Below are 27,519 nucleotides of genomic sequence, written 5' to 3' on the forward strand. Positions count from 1 at the left end.
TATTGAAATTCACAAAATATTGATATTTGATTATAACCCCTGATGAAGTCCTAACGGACAAAACGCATTGGGTTTCTTCAAGCATGTGGATTAGATCATGCATCTGAACAACTTAATTGAAGATTAGATATCTTACGCAACAGCTGATATCATCAGAATACAATTCACCAACTTATTGTCAAACAACATATCTCTGTTCATTTAATGTATATGATCTTAAGAAAGAAGTTTTATTCATTTGTGTTACAAACATTCACAACAATGTTATAAGATTCATTGTTAATTTTATTAATAAACAATTTTTTATTTTAATGTTTTGTTCTTCTGAGGTGGTTTAGCTCCCATGAGAATTCTGTTTTCTTACAATCAGGACTATTTCTGATTCAGGTATTAGCCCGTATATAGAATACTTCTAGGAAAAAATACTTCAAAAAGTATAAAGCTGATTTGACAATCACAACGCAATGAAAACCTCCTCAGTAAAACTCACAGAATGGATCCTGAGAGATTCTGGCTGTGAATGGAAGTGGCACAGCTTTATACTTTTTGAAGTATTTTTTCCTAGAAGTATTCCTTATACGGGCTAATACCTGAATCAGAAATAGTCCCAATTGTAAGATCTGGATATCTTATTCAGTCAGTGCGTCAAAATCTGACTGCCAGTATTTTTAAAGGGAACCTCAATCAATTGTCCCTATAAGGAGCTCCACAAAGGAGTCTCGAATAATTATCTTTAAGGCAGAATTTTATATCTAGGACCATTAGGATTCCAAAAAGGAACCACCAAGAAAGCTCCTATCAGGAGCAAACTTAAGAGAATCCCTTTTTATCACTATATCCAAGGTTGTGATTCTCCACACACAAATCTATTAATGGCAAATAAGCCTGTTTTATATATTTATTACCCCTGATGAAGTCGATAAGACGAAACGCGTTGGGTTTGTCAGTCAGGAGTTTCCAGCATAGTTTGTGAAGATACTCCCTCTTAAGCTTGCACCTTGAAAAAGGTGAGGGAGTATCTAGAGTTAAAGACCACACAACAAACATACTGGTTATCCTTTATTGTCATCATTTTAAACACATCTTTGTGAACACTATATGAGGAATTTTATGTGAAAACTGTATTTGTTTTAACACGTGTTATTAAAACAATTTTTTACTAATTGGCCCTCTTGTTTGGGTGACCATCTTGGTGAGGGGAGTCCGTTACAGGTTTTCAGGTACAAATCTTCTCCAATATTCAATTCTGTCTTATGGAAACAACACTGGAAGAATCATTGTAGATACAGTCTTATTTAGCGCACTTGGGAAACTGTTTTTTATTATATATATATATATATATATATATATATATATATATATATATATACACCTTGCATATATATAATACTGTTCAAGTGTTGTTTGAGTATAGTTATTTTATACAGTATACAGTTTATCATACTTGCTAACTTTTAAGGGGGTGTGGTTTAATAGATCTACAGCAGAGGTTCCCAAACGCGGTCCTCAAGGCACCCCAACAGTCCAGGTTTTAGGTATATCCATGGCTCAGCACAGATGGTAAAATCAAATTGACTAAGGTGCTAATTAAGTCACCTGTGGCCAAGCATGGATACATCTAAAATCAGGACCATTGGGATGCCTTGAGGACCGCGTTTGGGAACCTCTGATCTACAGTAAAAGGATAGACAGTCAATAGATTGACCCCAAATGTTCGGTCGACATGCAATAGGTTGACAGGGTCAAAAGGTTTACATGGAAAAGGTAGACAGTAGAAAAAGTTGATAGGTACAAAAGATCGACAGGGTTGACCTGAAAATGGTTGACACAAAAATGGTTATAACAAATAGTTTTGGGGTTTTTTTGTGTCATTTTTTATGTTTCACCATATCTGAGCCATATTAGTGGAAACGTGTACCCTCGCGGGGCAAAGTTCCTTTCTCTGCTACTGCTGCACTCGGCACAGGAAATTAACTGTTTAATCTCCTCATCTTGCCGGTTTCACTAGCTTGTGGGCGGGAAGTGGGAGTTGCGGCCACTGTTCCATGAGTGCGGGGACTACCTGAAAAATCAGCAGTCTCCTGCAATTTGCAGGAGAGTAGGTAAGTATGCAGTATAATGATGCAGTGTATTGAGCATAGCATGGTATAAAAAATAAATATTGCTGTTGGAGTATAAAGTTGAAAATAAGACCCAGGACACATAAAGCAGAAAGGTGCTGGAAACTGCAGATGGCCCTAGTAACTGGAATGTAAAGAATATCAGGAGATTTGGAAACATGTGATAAAACTGTTGTGTGTTTGTGCCACTGATCTGTCACTGCAGCCTTTGGCCAATATTGGTGAAAACAATATTGTAAGCTGTGAGGTGGTCAAAATTGACCTGAAATTAGTGGAAATTAATGTTATTGAGGTTAATATTACTCTATGACCAAAAATACCCAAATTATGTGACTGTCACGGCAGTTTGGCAAATCCAAATCCAAAACCGGATACCGAATCAGAGCCAAATCCAAATGCAGCAAAAATGGTACGGCGCACACATAGGCCGAACCATTTTTTGTACATATATGTATGGGTATGCATTTAGCATCCCAGCTGTTGGGATGCCGGTGGTCATGTGACCGACATCAGAATCCTGACACAACTCAGGACACTGGCGCCGGATCGCTGACAGCTGACATTCCAAAGGTGAGTATTGGGGTACCGGTTAGGGACTAAGGGGGGTGGTTAGGGTTAGGCAATAGGTGAGGTTTAGCCCTAGCCGCCATCCCCCAAAAGGTTAGCCATAGCCGACACCCCCAGAAGGGTTAGCCCTAGATACCATTCCCCCGAGGGTTAGGGATAGGGAAATACTTACGCCCTCTGATGTCAGGATCTTCAATGTTGGAATGCTGTGGTTGGTCACATGACCACCGGCATCCAGACTGCCGGGATATAGTATGTATTCCACATATAATATATATACTTTTCATTTAATATGTTTTTTTTTCCCCTGTAGGCACTAATGTGTTTAATTTTTTTCCTGTGTGGGCCAATATATGTGTTTTTTCCTATGGGGCCAATGTGTTTTATATTGTTATTGTGCAATGTTTTCCATCTGAGTTGCACAGCACATGCGTCCTGATGGTGTTCATACAGAGTTGCAGTACAGATTCAGATGCATGCTCTGAGAAATGTCTTAGAAATGTGTTGGGAATTTCCAGGCAGTTACCGGGGCTGGCTAATCAGACGCAGATGTAACATAGTATGGGTGTGTTATTGGAGTAACATGCGTGTGTTGCTGAAAGTGGTTGCGTATACAGATGCTGAATAGCTCACATTGGGGGATATATTCAGAGACGGATGCTTGTGAAAGTTTCATTAGTGCAATATGATTGCATTGTCTGCATCAAAAGTCGCAAGGAAGGCCGCAAGTGCATCCAAATCAAAATCAGGCATTATGAGGAGGGATCAAGCCCTCTCAACATATCCCACTATCTAAACAGACCTCGTCTCTAGTAGGACTGCTTCCATAAATTTCCTGGGTTAGTTTTCCATCCCAATCCACCCCTAGTATAAAGAACAGTGCAAAATAAAGTTTTACTAAAGAAATTGATTTATCTTCTACATATTGTGGAACTCTTCAGTCGTAAACACAGGAACCAGCCACAGTGAAAAGGTGAGTGTGATGTTATTTGAGACAGTCACACAGAATTAACAGTTTTCAGATGTTACAGCAATTCAAATGCACAGGACCAGACACCAAGAACCTAACACTAACTAAGCGTACATGACTCTGACTATGGCCTGGCCGGCTATCCAGTATCAGGACTCCAGAAACAAAGAGTAATCCTTCTAAATAGGGCAGCTGAGGCATCCATAATGTGCTCCTTGGAAAACCTGGATTCTGTACTATACCCAGGTTGTAAGCCTGGAACTATGGTTTCTCCATGGATCCGAGCCACGTTTTAACCTGAGTCTCTCTGCCACCACACTATCTTATCTAAACATGTAAACATAACTGGGAATAGTCAATCTTTTGCTAGGGATTAGTTGATTTTGATTAATTTTGTGCTCCTGATTATGAATATGCCATGCTTATTTTTAAAAATGGCTCTAGTTTTTGAGATAATATTTATGGAAAATTAAATTAAACAATATTAAAAATAGTTAAAAAGATATTTTTTTTAATTCTGATTACATTTTTCTTTTTGCAGGCAGTCCCTCTGCAGACTCCAACAGGAATCGGCCATCATGTGACGATCCCACCTTTCTTGATATCTTTCTTCCATTACCTGAATATCCTGGTGGAACCATTCACCCTGATCTTCGCTTAAATCTCCTAGATTGGATGCGAAGTGCTCTAAATGGCTGTACAAACAATGTAATTTAATACTCACGTTGCGAAGTGCTCTAAATGGCTGTACAAACAATGTAATTTAATACTCACGTTGGCACCTACTTTGTCGCAACATTTTAGCATGTTGTGAAGTCGTGGACTAATTCCTGATAGTTGTCTGCCTTGTGATTGCCTAGAATTTTTTGAATGATAGACACATAACTCAGCCATGCTTCAGATTCGGTTTCAGTCATAGATGTGGTAACATTTGGATCCTTCACCAGTTTCCATATATCTGTGGGCCGTCAAAGATTCCTGCCTTTAATTTTTCAATACTAAGAGATGGAAATGTTCGACAAATATACATGAAACAATTGCCTGACTTGTCCAATGCTTTTACAAATTGTTTCATTAAACCCAGTTTGATATGGAGAGGCGGCAGTATGATTTTTTTTCTGTGAATGATGTTGGCTTCTCCTACAGTTATAACTTCCCTTGGAGGTTATACCCTTTGCTGACAGTGCTTTTGTTTTGCACAACTATCCCATAAGCATATGTACAAGCTTACTTAGTACTGTATATCCACTTTGCTGCCAAAGAAGAAAGTTTATTATTTTTAAATCAACACAGACAACTGATGCTGAGAATAAACAATTTTTACTAAGACTATCTTGATATTTTCATGAATGACCCATAGAAATTTACACAAATTTATTCTCATTGTGCAGTAATATGCATTTTAAGATCCTTTTAGAACTATTGAAGAAGAGCTGCCAGTCTTCTGCTCAATATTCTGGCAAACCCATCATCTGGAGAAGTTCAGGAATATTGTTGCAATACACAAGATTTTTATCTTCGCTAAAGAACATCAGTATGGCTTGCTCTCTAGTTCTATATGACGTTATAGTAACATCTGGCTCAAGACAATGCTTTTCTTGAAGTCTGGATGCTAAAAGCGCAGCTCCTTTATTCAATAAATTCAAGTCACAAATTATATTAAATTATATTGTTTAGTTACTTTTTAAAAAATTTGTTTGGAGTACAGTATCTTCAAACTCACTTTGGAGATCCTGTGTTGTCACTTGCACTGGATGAAATTAACATTTCCACATCATCACATTCACATTTATAGCACAAAAATAGCAGTCACTCAAGTGATCTTTTGGCTCACACCACATCACAGGTATGCCGAAATAAAGTCCTTTTCGATCACCTTTAGTCCAAATGCGGAGTGATGCCATGCAGGTTTTACAAACTTTGTGAAGCACCCATATCTTGTCTTGCTGGCTTATGTGACGTCCAAAATACAGTTATATCTTTTCTGTTTTTTGCAACACTATATTTTATTATTATTATTATTATTATTATTATCCTTTATTTATATGGCGCCACAAGGGTTCTGCAGCACCCAATTACAGAGTACATATGGACATAATCAAAACAGGAAAACAGTGACACAGTTGAAGACAATATAGGACAAGTACAGGGTAATTAAGCATAACTACAGCAGTAAACGACATACATATTTGCCACAAATATAACAAAAAACATCAGGGTTGTTACTACACCATCTCCAAGAAGAATTCATTTTTACGCCGAAACCATTTTGTTTCACACATTCAGTGCTAACTCCCAACGAAAGCCAAGGATGTACTGAACAAAACAAGCCCAACTGGCGGGAAATCGGTTGTAGTGGGACAGAAAGAGGGCCGAACAAAGAAACAGGAGGTGTGCTAACTGCGTCACCCGATCCTCTCCGTTGCTCCTCTCTGAATGCTGGGAGAAGGCGTGTCTGTTGTCAGGGGCGTAGCCAGTACCTTGTGGGTCCCATAGCAACATTTTGAAGGGGCCCTGTCACAATGCTCTGCAGAAGTTAATTTTATGCCCTATAGTAATGCCCTAGTTTATTTTATGAACCATAATAGTGCCCTAGTTCACATTATGTCACATTTTATGGCTGCCAGTACACATTATACAACACAGTACTCCCAATTCATATTATAACATACAGTGCCTCTAGTTCATATTATGCCACATTACAGTGCCCCTACTCATATTATGTAACAGTATAGTACTCTCATGTTAATTTTATACCACATTACTATAAGCAGGTCCAGGGGCATAGCTAGATATATTGTAGACCCCAAGGCAAAAGTTTGTAAATGTCTCACCCAGTGGGGAAAAATATATATACATGTATCTTTGACAAGGAAGATGGGTCCCTCTCAGCTCTGGGCCCCATAGCAGCTGCACTCCCTGTACCTATGGCAGCTACGCTCTTGGCTGTGGTCTGAGGATGTCCCAGCAGGCTCAGCAGTGCACTGCCATGCCTCCTCCCAGCATTAGTGAGGAGATATGAATGTGTTCTGTATCTGAAACGTGACTGTCAGTTACGTTATCACAAATAAAACAAAATCTTGTTATTGTTGAAAGAGGGTAGTTGTTAAAAAAGCAAAACGAAGTCAATTCTGTTAAGCAAAGTGGCCTAAACTAGTAAGATAATAATTACTGGAGCCAATTCAGCTATAGCGAAGATCTAATGCGAAAATAGGAACCACAAGTACTCACAAACTGAATTTAAATCCTTGGCAACAAAAAAAATAATAATATTTGTTGTTCCCCAGTGATCATACATGTGGTACAGAATATTTGATGACTGATTTCCTTATTTATTGGCTTTTGTTTTTCAGAAAATCTAATTTATGTTTAGTATTGTTAATTCAGTTTTTCTTTATGATGAGTTTTGAAAGTTTATATAAATAGATTTTCTAAAATGTATATATATATTTTTTTTTATATATTTTCTTTATAAAACTATCCTTACATTTTTGTTTGGTTTTGAATTTTGTGTCTTTTTTTTATGTTTGTTTTTTTGCTAACCATGTTCTTCAGTCTCAGGCAAAATATTACTTATGTACATTTTAGATTTCCTGGTTAAGAAAAAAAACAAAAAACATTTTTGTAGCCCTATATATATTTTAATGTATAAAGTAAAATTTTCTAACTTGAACCACAGTCATAAGAAACATTACATAGGAAACAGTGGTTTTGTGTATTTTGTGAGTATCACAGGCTCTTTCTGTGTGGGGTTATAATGTTTATTCTAGCATACAGAATCTGGAAAGCAAGTAGATAGATATACTTAAAATAAGGCTTATAGTACATTGGTCATCTAATTAAGCGGAAGCTAGAATAGTTATTTTGAAACCACAAGTTCATAACGGATATTCGCCTCTTAGACTAGTGGAAGTGTGGGTGTAATAGAGGAGACACCTTGTACCATCACAAATAGCCTTTGAGAAGATGATTGGTTGATTCATTTTCATACACTGTTTAAATTCATCAGAAAGGTTTCAAAAACACAATAAAAAGAAAAGATATACAACTAAGATCACACAGAACAGCTGCCACCTTCATCAGCATATACTGGACCCTACAGTACAGGTAACTAGATGTTTTCCGGAATGTTTTCTGTAATGGGTGGTTCTCACCATTTACCTATATTGATATGAAGAAAACAACTATAATTTTATTAAGTCTAGAGCACCGTTCTTCTTTGTAACAGGCCCATATACATGGCAGTAGAATATAAAACTTGGGATGGTCTTCTTTGACATTATAGCATGTATACAGAAGTAGAGGACTTAAGACATCTGAATTAAATAGACAACAGTTATAATTGTTGCCTCCCATCAACTTCGACAGGAACAATATCCATGTGGAATATATAGGTTAAATCATTTTTATGGGACAGCAATTGATGAGAATGAGCCAATGTATTCTGCATAATAAGGTGGTGATATACACCTAACAATAATTATTATAGTTATAAACAATACTTTTAGCAAAATATGACTTTTAGATTAGTTACATCTTTTTTAGCCAAATATCTATACAGTAATTCACACACACACACACACACACACACACACACACACACACACACACACACACACACACACACATACAGATATATATATACATATATATATATATATATATATATATACTGTATGTGTATATACAGGTTGAGTATCCCTTATCCAAAATGCTTGGGACCAGAGGTATTTTGGATATCGGATTTTTCCGTATTTTGGAATAATTGCATACCATAATGAGATATCATGGTGATGGGACCTAAATCTAAGCACAGAATGTATTTATGTGTCATATACACCTTATACATATAGCCTGAAGGTCATTTTAGCCAATATTTTTTATAACTTTGTGCATTAAACAAAGTGTCTACATTCACACAATTCATTTATGTTTCATATACACCTTATACACACAACCTGAAGGTCATTTAATACAATATTTTTAATAATTTTGTGTATTAAACAAAGTTTGTGTACATTGAGCCATCAAAAAACAAAGGTTTCACCATTTCACTCTCACTCAAAAAGTCCGTATTTCGGAATATTCCGTATTTCGGAATATTTGGATATGGGATACTCAACCTGTATATATATATATATATACACACAATACAAAAATATCCTTATCTTGCGCTCGCAGAACCAGCAGCACTACAGGCGAGACCTCCGTTGCCGGATCTCAGACAAACATAAGATAGAAAACACAAATCCTGAGCGCGCTCTGTTTGATGTATAGATATAGCGGAAGTCCTTCCAAGTAGGTGTATCTTATACTATGGATAATTGGATTTCTTGGGTTCCTGTAGTGGATAACCCCTCACCAGACTAATGACTGATCATTAGTCAGTATTCCAGTTAGGAAAATTACTCCCTTCACCAAGCGCACACCTTGCTAAGGTGAGGGAGTGTTTACATCTACCTACTGGATTCTGCTGTCAGAGTTATCAAAATCCATGTATAACCTGTTGTAAAAAAATTCTCATGTCAAAGACTTTTATGAATTCTTTTTGTATTAAATATTTTATTCTAATTGGCCTTGGGCCATTTGTTTGGGTGACTTTCTGGTGAGGGGTTATCCATTGCAGGAACCCAAGAAATCCAATTATCCATAGTATAAGATACACCTACTTGGAAGGACTTCCGCTATATCTATACATCAAACAGAGCGCGCTCAGGATTTGTGTTTTATATATATATATATATATATATATATATATATATATAAAACTCTAGGCCTTTGGTTGATATTCTGTCCTTCAGTACTGTAAGAGTTCTATCTTCGATCTGGTGCCTGATCATTTTATTCAGTAAGTATAAGTCTTATAAAATCTGTTTGTTACTTTGAGTTAATGTTTAGAAACTGGTTACAATTACATGTTTACTTTGCGTATAATTACGGTTTAAATACTTGTCTTAATGTTTAAAGCGTCACTTTTTTCTGTAGAAGCCTCTTTCTTAAGACTACGGTATCTATTTTTTCAGCCTTTTTTGTCTTGCATGAATAAGGAAACATAAACAGTACTAAGAAAAGAATGCAATTTAGGCCACAAATTATAGCGTGAAAACAATTAAATGGCTGCAACAAAGACAGAGGATAAAATAAGACAATTTCTCAGAAATCTTAACAACTAGGTTCTTATTTTAAAAGCATGTGAGATGGTCGATGGCGGTAGTAATTTCCAGGCTTTCAACAACAACAAAAAGGAAATTTTGTAAACTTTTTATGCAATAATTACAGTATCTGTATTAATTACTTAGTATTATGAATGTAAGTGACTTTCTAGTCATGATAACTCACTCAGGCCTACACCATAGAACCAGGAGGAAAAACTGCCTATGGTATAGGCCTGAGTGCACCTACATGAACTATTGTCACCTAAATTGTGTGCTATGCCCAATTTATTTTTGAATCACATGAAAAATTATTCTATGTCATTTTTAAAGCTTGCTTGAATTCTACTATTATTTAGATAGATCTATTATATATAGAACTAATTCTACTATTGTACTGTACATAGAACTTTTGGACAGCCATTTATTTATATCGAATTGCATCAATATTATATTTAAAATAATTTTAAGACACCACTTTTAAACAATCCACTTCTTTAATTAGTGCTCCTTACCTAGTAATTTAGCAAAAGCTCCTACCTAGATATTATTACTTTGACATCAGGGCTGCTTCCTAGTAAGTGGAAAGAGCATTGAGAGTGGGAACTAATTCATACAGTATCACTCACTGTACTATAGAGACCAGAGTGAGACTACTGTATCACCTGCTTGGTTGTTCTTTGGTTAATTTCCAATTAGGTACCACTGTCACTATAAATTCCAGAAATCGGGTAAATTACCTGACTTGATAGGAGCTTTGCAGAACCCAGGGAGCACTTATTAAATGGGGGAATTGCTCCAAAAGTGAAAGATTTGGGTAGCATGATTGTCATAGTGGTTATTATTGTTGTTGCAAAGCTCTGAGCTCAAGAGTTCAATTCCTGACCAAAGCCCTATCTGTGTGGCACTTGTGTGCGATCCCAATTCTTGTGTGGATTTTCTCTGGGTTCTCCGTTTTCCTCCCACAAATATACTGGTAGGATACCTGGCCTCTGGCTAGTGTTGGACTGGTGCATGAAGGGCCCGCCAGGGGAAAGCAGTGGTAGAGGCCCATGCTAATGGGGTGTGGCCAGCCTCCAGAGACTTGGTTAACCATTAAGAAGCCCCTAGTCTGTATTTTTTCCTAAGGGAATGTGAGGGCACCAGGTGCATTGTTATTTTTAAGGGACCCATTCTTAGGAGACTTGTCCAACCATTACAGTTTGTCAATAGACAACAAATAAATACAATTCCAGTTTTCTTGTTTGCAGATTGTTTCGTTAAATCTCAGCTATAAATTTACATCATCAATGAAGAATATCCTTTTATGTGTTTGCATCATCAGTCTGGTCTTTGGTTATCCGGTGAGTGGGATTTAAGAAAAAAAAACAAGATACCATAGTTCTACATTCACTATAATTAACTGTCTTATTTTCCAAACAGGTTCCAGATTCTCCTTCCCATAGCTCAGAATATGTTGAGGTAAGTTACCATCCTGGCATTTAGACGAACTTAGAAACTGCCTGTTTTGTTGCCTGTTATGTCACCTATGAACATATAACAACATGATGTTCTATCCTTTTATAATTCAGATTGATTTTATGTTTTTGCTTTACAACCCATAAGGCAGGCAAACAGGTCTTAGTCTTCAAATGTAATTGGAGAAATACTGTAACAAGTGTTGTTATATACTGTACTAGGGAAGGACAACATGCAGACCTAGTGCCACATGTAGCCTTCCCTGTATTCCCTGACCGCTCTCTCTCATGCTTTATTACTAGTTTGAAAGTTTGTAATACATGTTTAATATGTTTGCTGATATCTAATTACAGATAGGTCATACGTGCCAACTTTTAAATCTTCCCTTCTGGGAGAGCTCCTCGAGAGGAGATACAGCTGATCACTGTGGGGCTGGGGCTTCTGATTAGGCACCACTCCTTGCCTGCATAATATCACAAGCAGATCACTAAGTAGGGGGAAGGGCTAAGATGATGAGATTTTCTGAGAAACGTGTCATCATTTCACTAATAGGTGGGTGAGATGAGGAGCATCACATATTCTTCTGGGCATACCCCAAACATTCTGGGCAATTAGCCAAGTTACAGATAAATGTCTCTTTCTACAATTACACGTTTTACTTTAATTGTCACTGAGAGTAAGATCAATGTGCGTCCCTTTTTGAAGGCTATAGGGCCACCTAGCCAATAATGGCACTGCTGAATGATTCTGGAAATAGGTGGACATTTCATTACAGTATCTGTAGTATTATTTATATTTGCTACTCATTGGTCTCAGTGTTAGTATACTCTTATCTGAAACCAATATATTCATAATGAACCCATTCCATTTATACATAATGCTCTGCTCTCTGAACACCTATTTTCATATTTACAATAACTAAAGATGAGAAAAGTTGCAGAATAATTTTAAACTTCTAGGTGGAACAGGCAATTATGGACAGTGGTGCCGAGAGAGGGGGAAGAGGGTACTAATTACCCGGGCCCCGGTCTGATGAGGGCCCATTGGGGGCACAGATCTGATGGAGTGGCTCCTTACCTGGCAGCAGCAGCAGCTGCAGGTCATCTCCTCATCCCAGCACACGCTGCTGTGTTCTGGGCTGCAGTGTGCCCAGGGAAGCGCTTAAAATACTTTTTTTTCTGTATTTTCTTCAGGCCCTCTACCGCCCTGATTATGGAATAGGTGCAAAATGATAGCAATGCATGCTGTAACTCTGTTTTTGCTGTGCCATTTTGCTGCATATTTGTAAATACCACGCTTCAGGGGTGATTTATAGCCTAGAATTGGGGCTGAAACAAAAAAAATTGCACATTCTTTCTGCTCTTTTTTGTGTTTGGGGTACTGTAGGAGTCGGTGATTCTGGCTTGGAACACATAAGGTTAAGGGGTACATTTACTAAGCAGTGATAAGAGCGGAGAAGTGAGCCAGTGGAGATATTTCCCCATCAACCAATCAGCAGCTCTGTATCATTTTATAGTATGCAAATTATAGATGTTACTTCAGTGCTGATTGGTTGCCATGGGCAACTTCTCCACTGGCTCACTTCTCCACTCTTATCACTGCTTAGTAAATGTACCCCTAAATTCCATAAGCACTTAATTGGGATGGTCAGATAATATGCGACCAGGCCGCCCCAGTGTGTCCCCTAGATCCGTTCTGCAGATGTGCATAATATAATATTGAAATATTTAAAAAAAAAATACTTTTTAAATTATATTAAATACAAATAAAAATAAAAACTATTTTGTGAACAATTTTGAAAGAAAAAAATTGTCAGTTAAGTGGTTAAAAGAAACAGGCAAAATTCTGTGGCCCACATTTAGAATGAGGCAACATTCCTCAAAGCAGCCTTGAAGATGATCTCTAGCAGTAACCCATGTTTCATAACTTGATTGACAAATTTGCATCCGAGTAAGCTATGTTGCATTGTAAATGGTGCAATACAATCTTTTTACAAAACTGCATGCTCTTGTACACTCTTAAGGTGTGTAAACACGGTGAGATTTCTCCTTTCGATTTTGACTATATGGTCAAAATCACACGGTGTTAGGCAGCTTGCGCTCCCGGTTCGCGCTCCCGCAAGGCTAGATAGACTGTGCATGCAAGTTAATCTTGACTATCTAGTGTACTAAGTAGTACAAAGTATAGATTGCTTAGATTTTAGGAAGGGATCTCTTGTGTGTATGCCCCCAGTGATAGCGATGTGCGGCCCCGGCATCGCTATCGCTGGTGCTAGATTGAGCCTGCATACAGGCTCAATCTAGTGGGTCACTCACTTCAGCGCTGTGTGAAGTGAGCGTCCCTCCGTCTTCCCCCTCGCTCAGCACACATTGTGCTGAGTGGGGGGAGAGATGTGTGCTGAGCGGTCTGTGATAGGTCACTCAGCACGCATCTCTCTAGTGTGTACCCCCCTGTAGTCAAAATCGTACATAGACAAAATCTAAAGTACAGATTTGATGCATTTGAGGGAGATGTGAATGTTAATGTTGGTGGAGGTGTGAGTGGAGTTGAGGGAGGTGTTAGGACTAATGGTGGTGAAGGTATAAGTGAAGGTGGTGGGAGAGGAAAACAAGTTATAAGTACAGAGTTTTATTATTCCAAAGTATTGGGGGGGAGGGCAGGAGGAGGGGGGGGGGGTGCCCGTATCTTACTTTGCCAGTGGAGCTCGGGCCCCCAGATACACCCCTGCAGGGGCACCTTTATATTTATACTGTGATATTACAGTTAGGTAGTATATGCCCTCCTCCCAACTCTAAATCTGGCAATACATTGTAAATATGCTGACCCTACTCTGCAGCGCAACACAGTTTTGCCAAGGTAAAAAACTGCACCTATAGTACTAGCTTTACTTACAGCTTACTATAAATGGGTCTCTATGTATTACATCTATGTATCACAATGTATTTCTGCATTGGGTTTGACATAGAAACTGTGACATCATTTTTAAATTAACATAACTTTCTCCAGCCCTGGGTGCAGTCATATCAGGGCATGGACATAGGGGGAGATGTATTAAACATTGAAGATGAAGTACCAGCCAGTTAGCGTCTAACTGTAATTTTACAGGCTGTATTTGAAAAATGACAGAAGCTGATTGGTTGGTACTTTATCTCCCTCCACTTTATCTCTCTCTAAGGTTTGATACATCTGTACTATAGTTATCTATTACACAGTGTCATGTCATCTAACATTAGATCACTATTACAAGAGATAAGCTCCTGCAAGCTCCGCTGGCGTCAGCGCACCAATGGCTCTGATCTCACTTTCACTGTGCAGGAGTACCTCGGCGGTCATTGTTACTAAACAGCTGAGCCACCGAGGTACTCCTGCACAGTGAAAGGAGGAGCAGAGCTATTAGTTCACTGCCGCCAGCGGGGTCTCCTGCCTCATAGCTGCCGCATACCTTTACACCGAGCAGTAAGCCCGTCCTCTCCGCCCTGGAGTCTCCTCCGTCCCTGCCGCCAGCAGCACCAGCATGGTCCCCAGCCACGGAGTTAATGCCTGCTGACAGGCCAGAGTAATAGGGTGACATCTGCAATTCAAAATGAAGTGTGTGGGGGCCCTTAATGTGTGGGGGCCCTGGGATGACCGCCCCTGTCGTCCTTGCCTTAATCCGGATCTGTATATTTTTAATTTTCAAGGTTTATATTTCAGAGGAATTTTGCAAGTTTCTCCAGCAGAATTTGTCCTCGGATATTGTGTATGAAATTCTTCTATCAATTTGTTATACCCCAAGAATTCCCAAACCAAACCCCAACCACACCACAGCGCTGAATGAAATGACTTTGTCACAAAATGCAGATTGCATCATTTACATAATGCTGTAACACTTATATGGAATAGCTAAACAAAAGGGGAACTCAAATATTGTATTGCCATAACTGCATATTGTGCTATAAAAGCCAATAAACACAAAACTTTGCCATCCTTTAACTTGTTGCTATTTTGAAGGAAAGGAAAGGCTGCTAAAACTATGTTATAATAAGGTAAAATGATGGAGATGACAAATTAACATAATAGTATCTGTCTGAAAATATCTGTTTGTCTCTCTGCTATAATGCAATCTGTTTGAACTTTGAACATATTTGTTACAGGTCAACAGCAAATCATCATCAGAATCCAACTTGCAAAGTTCAGAGCAGCAGGTAGGCACACAGAGTTTAATATATGTGAAATGAGATGTTTAAATGATAATATATCAATGTTGATTAAATGCTAAATTTGATTCTTAATTGTGCCCATACATACAGGTTCCAGGTGCTACATTTTAAGCATTTACATGGAATGGTAGTGCAGTCTTTAGCTAATTAAAGGGGTTTACTTATGTGGCAGTAGTGGATATGTCTCCCTCTAAATGGGCAGTGCAGACCTCCAGACTGTCCATGTAGTTGGGATAAAGTCCTAACTGGGCGGGATCATTGTCAAAAAAAGGGACTGGCCTGCTTTCTCCTACCTGTTTTTTTGGGGGGCTTTCTTTGCCTATTGCTGCTGCTGGTGTCTTAGTTATGCTAAGTAGCTGTCTGGAGCCCTGTTTGGAAGAAGGATTGGTACATGAAAAATCGAAAGTCTACCAATGAGTGAACACTCTAGGTCACCTTTCCCTTAATCAGCCCTGACATTAAAATAAAAGCACTCATGTTTAATAATTAGGCCTCCCTTATGACAAGCAGCTCCAACATTAAGTTTAGCACTCCTAACAACCCCAAGATTAAATTAATTCCATTAGTATTTATCTATATACAGTATACAGGTTGAGTATCCCATATCCAAATATTCCGAAATACGGAATATTCCGAAATACGGACTTTTTTGAGTGAGAGTGAGATAGTGAAACCTTTGTTTTTTGATGGCTCAATGTACACAAACTTTGTTTAATACACAAAGTTAGTAAAAATATTGTATTAAATGACCTTTAGGCTGTGTATATAAGGTGTATATGAAACATAAATGAATTGTGTGAATGCAGACACACTTTGTTTAATGCACAAAGTTATAAAAAATATTGGCTAAAATGACCTTCAGGCTGTGTGTATAAGGTGTATATGAAACACAAATGCATTCTGTGCTTAGATTTAGGTCCCATCACCATGAAATCTCATTATGGTATGCAACTATTCCAGAATACGGAAAAATCCGATATCCAAAATACCTCTGGTCCCAAGCATTTTGGATAAGGGATACTCAACCTGTATATGAATGCGAAAACCCTCACTCACTGACTGACTGACTGACTCATAACTAATTCTCTTACGACCCGATATGTTAGGAAGCTGAAATGTAACATACGTATTCTTCAGGTGGGAAATAAAAAACTACACCATTATAATTTAAATAAACCTCCCCTAAGGGGATGAAAAGGGTGTTGACATAATGACATCATTACCGATGTGTGGCTTGCGTTGCGTGAACGATAACACCCAAGTGGACAATCAATCAAAATTTGAATTGCACCTCCAGTGTGTAGAATTTCATAAACTACAAAAAATGCAAAAGCCCTCGCTCACTCACTCCCTGACTCATCACTAATTCTCTTACTTCCCGATAAGTTAGGAAGCTGAAATTGAACATAGGTATTCTGCAGTTGGGAAATAGGAATACTACTTAATTAGAATTTTAATAAAACTCCTCTAAAGGAATGAAAAGGGGGTTAACATAATTACATAATTACCGATGCGTGGCTTGTGTTGCGTAAACAACAATGCCAAATGGACAATCTGAGCAAATTTTGGATTGCAGCTCTAGTGTGTAGAATTTAATAAACTACAATAATGGTCCTGACACGTTTTACCGTATCCAGTGTCGGACTGGAGCATGTAGAGCCCACCGGGGGAATGCAGGGGTAGGGGCCCATGTTTAGGGCTGGTGCCAGTCTGCTGAGGTGGTGTGGCCTGCCACCTCTTTGGTTTGACTAATCATTAGAGAGTGCAATGTCTGGGCCCCTTCATAACTATATACAGTAAATTCAGCTGCTGCATGCATGATAATGTACGAGATTAATAACAGCAATGCACTGTAGAAAATATATCATAGTCCAGTATAAGGTAACAGATGTATAATGTATAATTCAATTGCACAGTCTAGAACCTGATCTTTAGAGTAGGAGGTGGGCCCCCAGGCAGTGGGCCCCACCGGTGGTTTCCCCTGTACCCCTGAGGGCCAGTCCAAGCCTGACCATCTCTGCTACGGGTACTCCTCGGGTAACGCCAAGAACCATGGATTAATATAGACTTATATTAAGACGTCTCAAATTTACAGCTCTATAGATTTACCAAATTGTTAACACTCATTTATATTTACAACCGTGAAAATCAGAAACTCCCAGGTCAAAACTATTGGGTAAAATAGACATATTTCACCCAACCAGCTTCAATGTTAATGTAAAAGTGTTCCCATTTACTAAATACTAATTTCCTCCCAAACATTAAATAATTATTTTTCATGTTTAAGAGATAGCAAACTTTCTTTCATATCCCAATCCCATGTTCAATTAATACCCACTAAACCATGCCAGCATTAACATAATTGCATAATTAGCCCACTTAAAATTAATAGGCCCCACATAATAACCACATGAGTAAATTAAATAGTCCCCACCATCTAATAAATAGCCATCCTGATCACCCCACCAATAAATGAAAAGCTTCCAACGAATATTAAATGACTGGCCCGCAGCCTCCCCCTACAAAGAACTTATACCTTACACTCCCACCCACAAAATAAGTAATTTCCTCATTGTCCCATGCTTATATGAAAACCCCCTACTTTTACATAACAAAAACATTTTAAACTTTAAGACGACATACATTCATTACTAAATGAGCCCCTAATGGTGATGTTTAAGTTGCTTATTGTCATATTTTCCATTCAGATTTAACACTTAGGGCATGATTCGGTGTTGCCTGCAATTCTGATTTTTAGCAACCTGCACATGTGTCACTGGCTAGAATTCCAAATTATAGCATCACAAATGATTCCACCGCATCTCATTCACTTCTTACATATGGCTGTATGGGCATTACAGGGTGGTGCAGTAGCACAGATGCGTCTAACTCAGAATACAGGTGGATATTTGCATGGGATTACCGATCATTGGAAGTGGCTGGAATTGCTACTGCAATAAATGCGGATCAGGCTCTAGATTTACATTATGCATTTGAGATGAATAGACATATTAAACATCTTGAAGTCTATATTATATTTTATGAAGACCACATTATATTTTATGAACTTTACAACTGTCATTTTTGTATTTTCAATCAATTCATCAGTATGACTCAAGTGAGGAATCAATTTCTGAGCAGCAAGCAGAGGATGTTAGTGGTGGACAACAACATGAAGATAAGGCTGCTCGAGATCACATCTCAGTTGCTATTGATAGCATAGATATTGAAGAGCAACTAACAGATGGAGATGATAGAGATAATGATGAAGACACAGAGCCTGCTCTATTCACTGCAGTCCACAGCAGCTCCAAAGAGGAAAAGGAGGAAGATAATCTGGAAGAAAATATAAGGCATGTTGCTGCTGGAGATGAGAATAATAAACACAATGAATCTGGGAGCCATGAAGATAATTCTCCTGTAAGTTCTCAATATTTATATTTTCATACATTTTTTAAATGTTTTTTTAGAAACATTTTTAAAAAGAACATTTTCGTATATGCTGCTAAAGAATAGTTTAGTTAAGATGTACCTGGCTTTCATTGCTTGCTCTTAGTTTATTTTATGTATTTCAACCAATTGACAATTTGAGAGTTTGGTGTCCTTCATGACAGCAATCCCAAGAGCGGGGCCAATTTCACTGGGAATAAGATTTCTATACTGTGGGCCGGATGTAATGCCACCATGGTTTTGCTTTGTAAAAAAAAAGTCTGAGTTCTGCCGGCATTCCGCACGGCCACCGGACATGGGCGGGATTACTTCCAGCCCCTAATCTTACATGATGTAATATTCCTGTTTGAGGCAAATAAGGCTTTCATTGCAGCGGCACACACAGGATTTCTAGAAGGGAGTTTAGAAATGCTGGATTTTAGAGTGAGTGTGGCCAGCCCATGAAGACGGAATCATTAGAATATTACAAGCTATAGTCTAACTCATACAAAGTGCAGTGTATGTAATGCTTCAGCCATATTCAAGCAATTACACATTATACGCCATCAGTTGCAGAAGTATGGCAGGCCCACCTGAGCGGAATGTTCTTGTTTTTTCTATCTGGATGTGGGGGCACCATTCCACAATCCATGTCCCCTGTTCTGTGGAGCTTTGGAACAATGCCATGTCTCTAGAAGAGGGCCCTACCTATCTAGTCCTGGACATATACAATATATACACACTGCTCTCCTTATACATTGGATAGTGTATGTAATTCAATATAAATAATTATTACTATGGTCTATATTAGCATAAGCTAAAGGGTAAAGGGTCTAAAAAAACAAACTTTCTGTATAAAACAAATTTCCCTCAATATAAATAGCATAAGCAGTCTAGAAACGGTTAAAATCCCATAATAAATAATTAAATATATGTAATAAAACCAGCAGTAGACAGAACTGAACTTTCTTACAGTAGCACACATTCTCCCATCTCATGTTGCTCGCAGCTGCTCTCTGGTCTATTGTGCTGATTAAGCACAATAGATTCATAAACACAGCAAACTTGTTAGGAGAATCTGCTACCACTCAGTATATGCAGAATCTGGGGGTAAATGGTTTGGACGGACACACACACACACACACACACACACACACACACACACACACACACACACACACACACTGCCACCACCCATATATGCCTACGCAGTAATTTGTTAAAATGTCTGGTGTTTTTTTTTGGTATATGGAATAATAAAAAAAAATATATATATATATTTCCGCCCCATGATTGTACATACACTTATGCTGGGGAAAAAGTGAGGCAAGAATTATATTTGAAACAATATTTTATTTATTTTTCAGTGCAGTTTCTTATTTTTGTTGAACTTTCATTCCTGAAGTTGACCAAGTTGGTGCAGACTGATCCAATGCATCTCTGCAGCATACCAGCCCCTACTATAAGTGATCGATAGCTGCAGAAATGTAGGGAACAACTGAATTGGCTCTTTCCCATCCTGATTACCAATCGCAATGAGGAAGTTCCATTTCCATATTGCTTTATGCAACGAGCAAGCCAGATGTATGCTTTTAAATGGCATTTTGACAAATGTAAATACAAAAACATGCAATAGTTTGTTTACAGTGTATTTAGGACACTACTCTTCAAAAGAAAACATTATTCTACTACTTTATATCATACAGGAAGTCCCAGAAAGTGACGACAGCACTGACAAAACAGGTGTTTCTGAGACCCCCAGTGACAATGATGAGAAGAATAAAGCGAATGAAAGCAGAAATGAAAAATCAAGTAATGGGAGTCATCTAGGAGATGATATAAAGCTAGCAGGTGATACTGGACATGGAGACCATGTGGATAAAAGTGATGAAACTGATGATGACAATGGTAAAGATGGGGAAGATGATGATAAAGCAAATGTAGATAATGATGATTTTAAGCACAGTGAGGAGGATGACTATGAAGACAATGTAAGTGTCAAATCTGGAAATAGTAGAGAGAATGATCAGGACTGCAATAATGACAGTAAAGGAAATGGTGATTATGTAAACAGCAAACTTAAAAAAAGTCACTACAGCTATGAATCACATGAGAGAGAAATGCAAAATGATGACACAAACACATTGTTGAATACTAATAGTGATTCCAGTTTAAATAAGGATATAACAATTAGTTCTTCTGTAGAAAAAAGCAAAGAAGTTACCAGGAAGAAAAAGAAAGGAAATCAGAACACTAAAAAAATGACTAAAAGTCACATAAGACCTATGAGAAAAAACAAAAAGAATACCGGCCAAATTGATTCAGATAGACACAGAAGCAAATCTGAGGACAAACCGGTATCAGAGAATCATAATAGCTTTGAAAACCGAGATTCTGGAGTTTTAGATAGCATAGAAAGATTGCTACATAAGAAACTTGGGAGCTCAAAAATATCAGATAGTCACTCAAAAGAAAAACCTGACTCAAAGGAAGACACTCACTCACAGGAGGACACTCATTCACCAAAAGACACTCACTCATTAGAAGACACTCACTCTGTGGAAGACACTCACTCTGCGGAAGACGATCACTCACAGGTGGAGACTCACTCATCAGAAGACACTCACTCAAAAGAAGACTCTCACTTGACAGAAGGTGCCAGGCAACCAGGCAAAGATATGCAGTTGACTAAAGGTGTCAAACAATCAAATAAGGATAGAAGTCATTCATTAGAACAATTCAGTCTGTCAAATGAGGATATCACTCAGTCTAAGGAATCAGATGAAGATAAAACAGTAGAAGCCATAAATCAATCAGAAGAGGGTGACAGTAAGTCAAAAGAAAATGTCAGTCAATTTAGCCATAGTCAGTCCAAAGAAATACTGCAATTGAAAAAAGACCAAAATCAAAAGATAGAAAAAAACAGTAAAAGTATATCAGTAGAAAATAGGGATTCAGATAAATCCACGAAAGATAGAAGTGAATCTGAGGAAGACTTGCACAGTAATGTAAATTCTAAAGAAGACTCTGAGGATGTTGATTCTGCAGAGAATGCCAGAAAATTAGATCAGTCTGATACCACAACAGAGCAAGCTGGAAGCAGCGAGTCAACAGAGCTGAGGTACATTGTGCTAGGAAATAATTCTTTAAGTGACAGTAAATCTTCCAGCAAGTCAACAGAGCTCACCAGTGTTTCCAAAGAGAACACTGAAGAGGACAATGACTCCACAGACATTGATGACACAGAGAGTATAACAGCAGAAGAGGATGAAAGCCATTCTAGAGAAAGTGATGAGTCAGTCCAGGTGAGACAGCAGAATGACTCCAGTGAGTCTGAAGATGTCAGCAGAGCATCGGTTAGTTCTGAAATTGACAGCAGAAGGTTAATGTTTGATATTTATCAACATACAGCCATTGGAAATGATAATGACTGTCAAGATGGCTACTAGGTCCCCCCGACTCTGTCAGTATGAAGATTTATAACATTCTTTTATATGTTTTTCTTGTTGGTCAACTGTAACATGTACTGGAAGATAAGGTACTGCCCACTGATGTGAATGTATATGTTGCCATCCACTATTGTACAGTATGTTACATCAAACAGCTCAGTAATTTAAAATACAGTATGTGTCATCACTTCTTCCTTGTGGAGGAAGAAACCAGAAGCAATGTAAGCTAGTTATGTATAGGCATATCCAGATCAATACCTCAAATTGAAATTACTGTAGCCATTAATAGAAACTTGTGATTTTCAATACCACCACACACTGAAAGGTTGAAATGTCATGCACAGTCAACAATTAGTGTACAATTTTTTATCTCTCAACAATGCTTCCATACCTTGTATTATCAGACATAAATTTATGAACAGTTTCCCAAGGATAGAAATGCCTCTCAGCCATTCTTCTGGGTAAATGGCACTACAGGGTGTAAACGTTCTTTTATGAGAGTCTCTTCATTGCAAGTTTGTAGCCACATACTGTTAGCAGTGACAGGTGGGAGAAGGGAAGAAACTGATGGCAATGAAAAGTGAACGGATATTCAAGCTCCCACTGCGTGTGCACAGTAAATGCAGCTGCTGTTTGTTTAGAAAAATCTCCAGTTCAATTAGGGACTGAGTAAATGTAGCAGACTGGGGGAGACTTGTTCTGTCTGCATACACAGAGGGCAATTAGATATGGAGGAGTACCTCACTCATTTTTTGCACATGGTTCAGTGGGGTATTATCCGGAACCAGCGAGGTTATCCTGTCTGAATAACCCGTTTAGTATTAGCGGGCAAGGTTCCAACTGAATCTTGTGGCTAATTGAATCGCCCCTTTGAGCTTTGGAGAAAGAGGCATAACAGTATGGATACCTGTTGTAAGCGTCCCTAAATATTAAGTGCTGTCCATACAAATTAGTAGAACACTTATGAATAATATTATACATTTACAGATTATTAATATATGTATAATTATAGTATGTGTTTTTTTTACATAGGACAAGACTTATTTAATGAAAGTGTACCTAATGCAAATGTCATGAAAGCACAATACTTTCTTTAAATGGTAGAAAGCATTAGCTCTTTATATGTCATTATTTTGTAGATGATTTTTTCAGTATTCTTGAGTCTTTTGCTAAAAAAAAGGTCTCTCACTTAGGTTGGGTACACATCAGACAATATGTTGTCCGATCCCGTGGACAGGAACAACATATTGTACACATCATCTGATGTGTACCCGTGATAGTGTGCTTCCGCCCAGTAGCAGATTTACTGGAAAGCAACCCAAGTGGCTGCTTAGGGCCCGGTTGATCACAGAGGGCCCATTGACAGGTCTATGGGAAGATGGTGCAGCCACACACCCCCCCACTCACACACACACACACACACACACACACACACCTCTGCCTCTACCCTTTTGCTGCCCAGCTGGGATGGAATGTAGTAAGATGGTACAGGTCCATACATCTATACTTTATGCAGCTGCAACTGTTCTGTCCCAACTTTGCCGCCATCACCCTTCTGCTGTGCGTGCGCAGCTAGGAGGGAGGATAGTAAGACTGTACAGCAGCGGACATGCCCTCCTCTACCCTTCTGCTGCCCAGCTGGGAGGTTTTGTAGGAAGATGGTACAGCCACAGACAGCCCTCGCCTCCATTGTCATTACCCTTCTGCTGCCCAGAAGACAAGTAGACTGCTGGGTCTCAAGGGCTGGAGCTGAGAGGGAAGGCAGGGAGATCACTGCCGCCATGCCCCCCTCCCTACCCCCCACTTCCTGCTGGACCAGACAGGGGCGAGAGCTGCGGACAGAACACCATACAGAGATTAGTATAAAGGGGCACTGATGGCATAATTCTCTTTTGGATTATTCTGAGTGGGCATATGACTTTCGTGCTCTAGTGTAGGAGATGTGAGACAGCCACAGCCGCGATTTCAGAGACCCCAAAATGCACAGCTGTCTTCAGGCTGTGGCATCGGGTACTGAGGAGTAGGGAGAGAAGATGAGGAGTAAACCAGCGAGATGGACTGTAGTGAACCTGGCTGCACAGGCAGTGGGGGCACAGTGGAGAGAGACCAAGCTCACGCTGCCATGTAAACTATCATTTTATAACATGAAAATATAGTGTTTTAGTTTGTTTGAGGAAGGGGGTCCCCAAATCGGTGTCTTGCTTAGGGGCCCATGAAGTCTAAATCCGCCTCTGCTTCTGCCCGCCAACATCAGAGTCATAACATTTGATGTTCTGCACATCAGATGTGATGACCCAGTGGCTAATAGCATGCTCCTGGATGTGGCCACTGAACGATACAGCGTGCGACCGCTGAACGATATATATTATTCTGTGTGTACAAGCGACCAATGTATCGTTAGATATATATTATTCTGTGTGTACAAGCGACCAATGTATCGTTAGATATATATTATTCTGTGTGTACAAGCGACCAATGTATCGTTAGATATATATTATTCTGTGTGTACAAGCGACCAATGTATCGTTAAATCAGTAATCCTGTCTGCCACGATTCTAGTCGTACCCAGCCTTAGGCATTCCATGGCCAGAGTGCTAGAGGTCTGAACAGTTTCCAAGATGCTCTAGTTTGCAGTAAATTGGTAGCCTTTATTCTCAAAAAATAATTATTCAGCCCACAAAATGGCTTCCACCACTTCTAACAGTTCTAAACTTAACTAAGCTGATGATCCTGATTCCAAAAAAAACAAGCAGCATTGACATCTATTTATTTATTAACAGTTTCTTAAGCCATTTCACATCTCCAATGCCGGATCCCTCCCTGGGAATTGGAAACGGGTCCTTCCCGGGAGGGACCTGGCATTGGACCCTAAGATCTGGCTTCCTGACCTGGCAATATGCCGGTTCGGGTTGTCATAGTGGCGCCTCTCCCTATGCTGTGAATGGGCACCGGGTCTCATCGACTTGGCAACCCATTCACACTGCCACTGCCCCGGTATTCAACCAGGAAAAAACCCTTCTTATATCCCAGGTTGAATTACTGGATCAAGAGACCCGGGAATTCTCCATGGGCCTTTCACATCGCACAGTGACCTGTGTTGACCCGGCAATATATTATTATTATTGCGATGTGAAAGGGTTATAATATAGCGAAGCATATTCCGTTGCGCTTTACAATTTACTGTCAGTTTTATTTATGTACTACATATGCATTTGTTCCAAATTTTACCAGTGTTCGTTTTGTTAATAGCACACTTTTAATATATTCATTTTAATATCAATTATTAAAAATGTTTTATTTCAAATTATGTGCATATTGATGTACATTAAATATTATGTTCAGATTAAAATCTGTAAATTAAACTTCAAATGGAAAATCCTAATTTGGAAATGTAAAATCAATTTTAATTTTATATTTAAATATTGTTAGTGCTATACTAAGTTTGGAGACTTTGCTTTATTCTAGCAATTAATAACAACAACATTATTTATTAATAATAATTACAGTACAACATCATTATTTGTAGATGTTACTAACCTACACCAAAATGTTCTTAATACTTCCATATACATTACAAAAAATCCAAATATACTATTTTCTGTAAACGTGGATCTTATTGGATGTTCCTAAAATGTTTTAAGCATTAATTATTATAAATAGAGATAGCTAGATTTCAAATCAATGACTAAAATGACATTTAGAATTATCCCTAAACAATTATCAGCTATGACAGTTCTATTGTATATGTATTTTATAGTTATTTTAATATGCTATTCAAAGAGTTGTTTAATTTCCCTACTGTTTAATATAATTTACATGGTTTAAAGAATTAATTCAGCAGAATGCACACTAAAATAGACATACATATTTTATTTAGGACACAGAATTACAAAATAATACAGATAACTACAAATAAAATTACTCTAATGACAAAATATGTAATGTCAAAACTGATGACTTTAAAGCTTATATATGTATTACTATATATTTTTATGTAAACCTTCAAATAAACACTTTATTTGTGTTGTTGTTTGTTCTGAATAAATTTGACAGTAAATTTGAAAAGTATATAATGCAATTTTGCAAAGTACATATTATATCTGATAATGTTGTTTTTTTTATACTTATGTGATGACACTGACTTAAGTAACATGAAAAAAATGGCTTTTGAAAAAAGTTAGGTTTATATATTAATTCATTACGGTATATGTTGTTACAAAATGTATTTATTTAATTTTTATTGTGTTAGCTATTTTAGATACACTAGATGCATACAGATGTGTCCACTTCCATCTAGCCTCCCTGCACGTTAAACAGCCCTTCTAGCTATGCCGTGGCGTAACTCTGTAGTGCTGATCATCTTTACGAGTGTATTTTCCCATTAAAATGCATCTTATTAGCAAAATGATGGGAATAGGACGCACAAGTAGCTTATGCTAATTAAAATGATATATGACATGCCTATATTCTGTGTGTGACTGAGGCTGTATCTGCATAAGAAATGGTACACTACAGTATTTCCCTAGAAAACACTGTAACATAGCATTTCGTATGTAGTTACATACGCAGATGCACACAGAATATAGGCATGTTGCATATTAGGTTAATCAGCAGAGTCTGCTTGTGAGTCCTATTCACGTAGCGATGCGAATAAGACGCATTTTCGGCAAAAAAGATGCCCAACGCTAACAGAGTTGCATGGGACCTGTCAGCTCACTCACGCCAGGCATCTCCCGCTACATGAGATATTGAGGCAAGATGTATGAGGACACATCTGTACCTACCAATGGGCAGATTCACAGATGTACAGACTCAATGGTTTGCGTACATCTCTGATGGTTGTAGATCTGCGCATGAGCAGGATGTGTGCTGCGCATGTGCAGACCTTTTTGCAGTATCCCCTAAGCCACAGCATGATTGGCATGTTGTGGCTGATTGGTGGCCGGGAAGTGAGTAACCTGATGGTCACTCAGAGTGATCCAATGCTGCATCTGCGGGTGCAACAGCGGATCAGAGAAGCTGGCAGGAGGTGTGTATTTACTGTTGCAACCTGCAGTATTAGCATATTTTCCTACAACAGCTGCATCCAAAGACCCAGCTGCTATGTGATCTGCATTCATCCCTGAATCAGGCCCCCCAATACTAATAATAATAGTCAAAGCTAAATTTATACAC

At 38.4% G+C, this 27,519-nt stretch overlaps 1 protein-coding gene across 1 annotated transcript; it reads left to right on the forward strand.

Annotated features, from left to right (window-relative positions):
* Positions 1-7,700: 7,700 nt before the first annotated feature.
* Positions 7,701-25,588, forward strand: LOC134909740 (protein starmaker-like). The gene is made up of 6 exons (XM_063916964.1): positions 7,701-7,764; positions 11,060-11,152; positions 11,232-11,270; positions 15,401-15,451; positions 18,575-18,886; positions 20,602-25,588. Exons 2-6 carry the CDS (start codon positions 11,099-11,101, stop codon positions 22,342-22,344), a joined length of 2,199 nt encoding a protein of 732 aa, XP_063773034.1. The 5' UTR covers positions 7,701-7,764; positions 11,060-11,098; the 3' UTR covers positions 22,345-25,588.
* Positions 25,589-27,519: the final 1,931 nt, after the last annotated feature.

The sequence above is a fragment of the Pseudophryne corroboree genome, chromosome 1, assembly GCF_028390025.1.
Source record: "Pseudophryne corroboree isolate aPseCor3 chromosome 1, aPseCor3.hap2, whole genome shotgun sequence".
Classification (NCBI taxonomy): Eukaryota; Metazoa; Chordata; class Amphibia; order Anura; family Myobatrachidae; genus Pseudophryne; species Pseudophryne corroboree.

Bases quoted from the DNA above. Each gene is read 5' to 3' on its own strand.
- LOC134909740 (XM_063916964.1), top strand. From the start codon at position 11,099: ATGAAGAATATCCTTTTATGTGTTTGCATCATCAGTCTGGTCTTTGGT. The intron at 11,271-15,400 runs GTAAGTTACCAT...TATTTGTTACAG, and splicing joins ATAGCTCAGAATATGTTGAG to GTCAACAGCAAATCATCATC. The intron at 15,452-18,574 runs GTAGGCACACAG...TCAATTCATCAG, and splicing joins TGCAAAGTTCAGAGCAGCAG to TATGACTCAAGTGAGGAATC.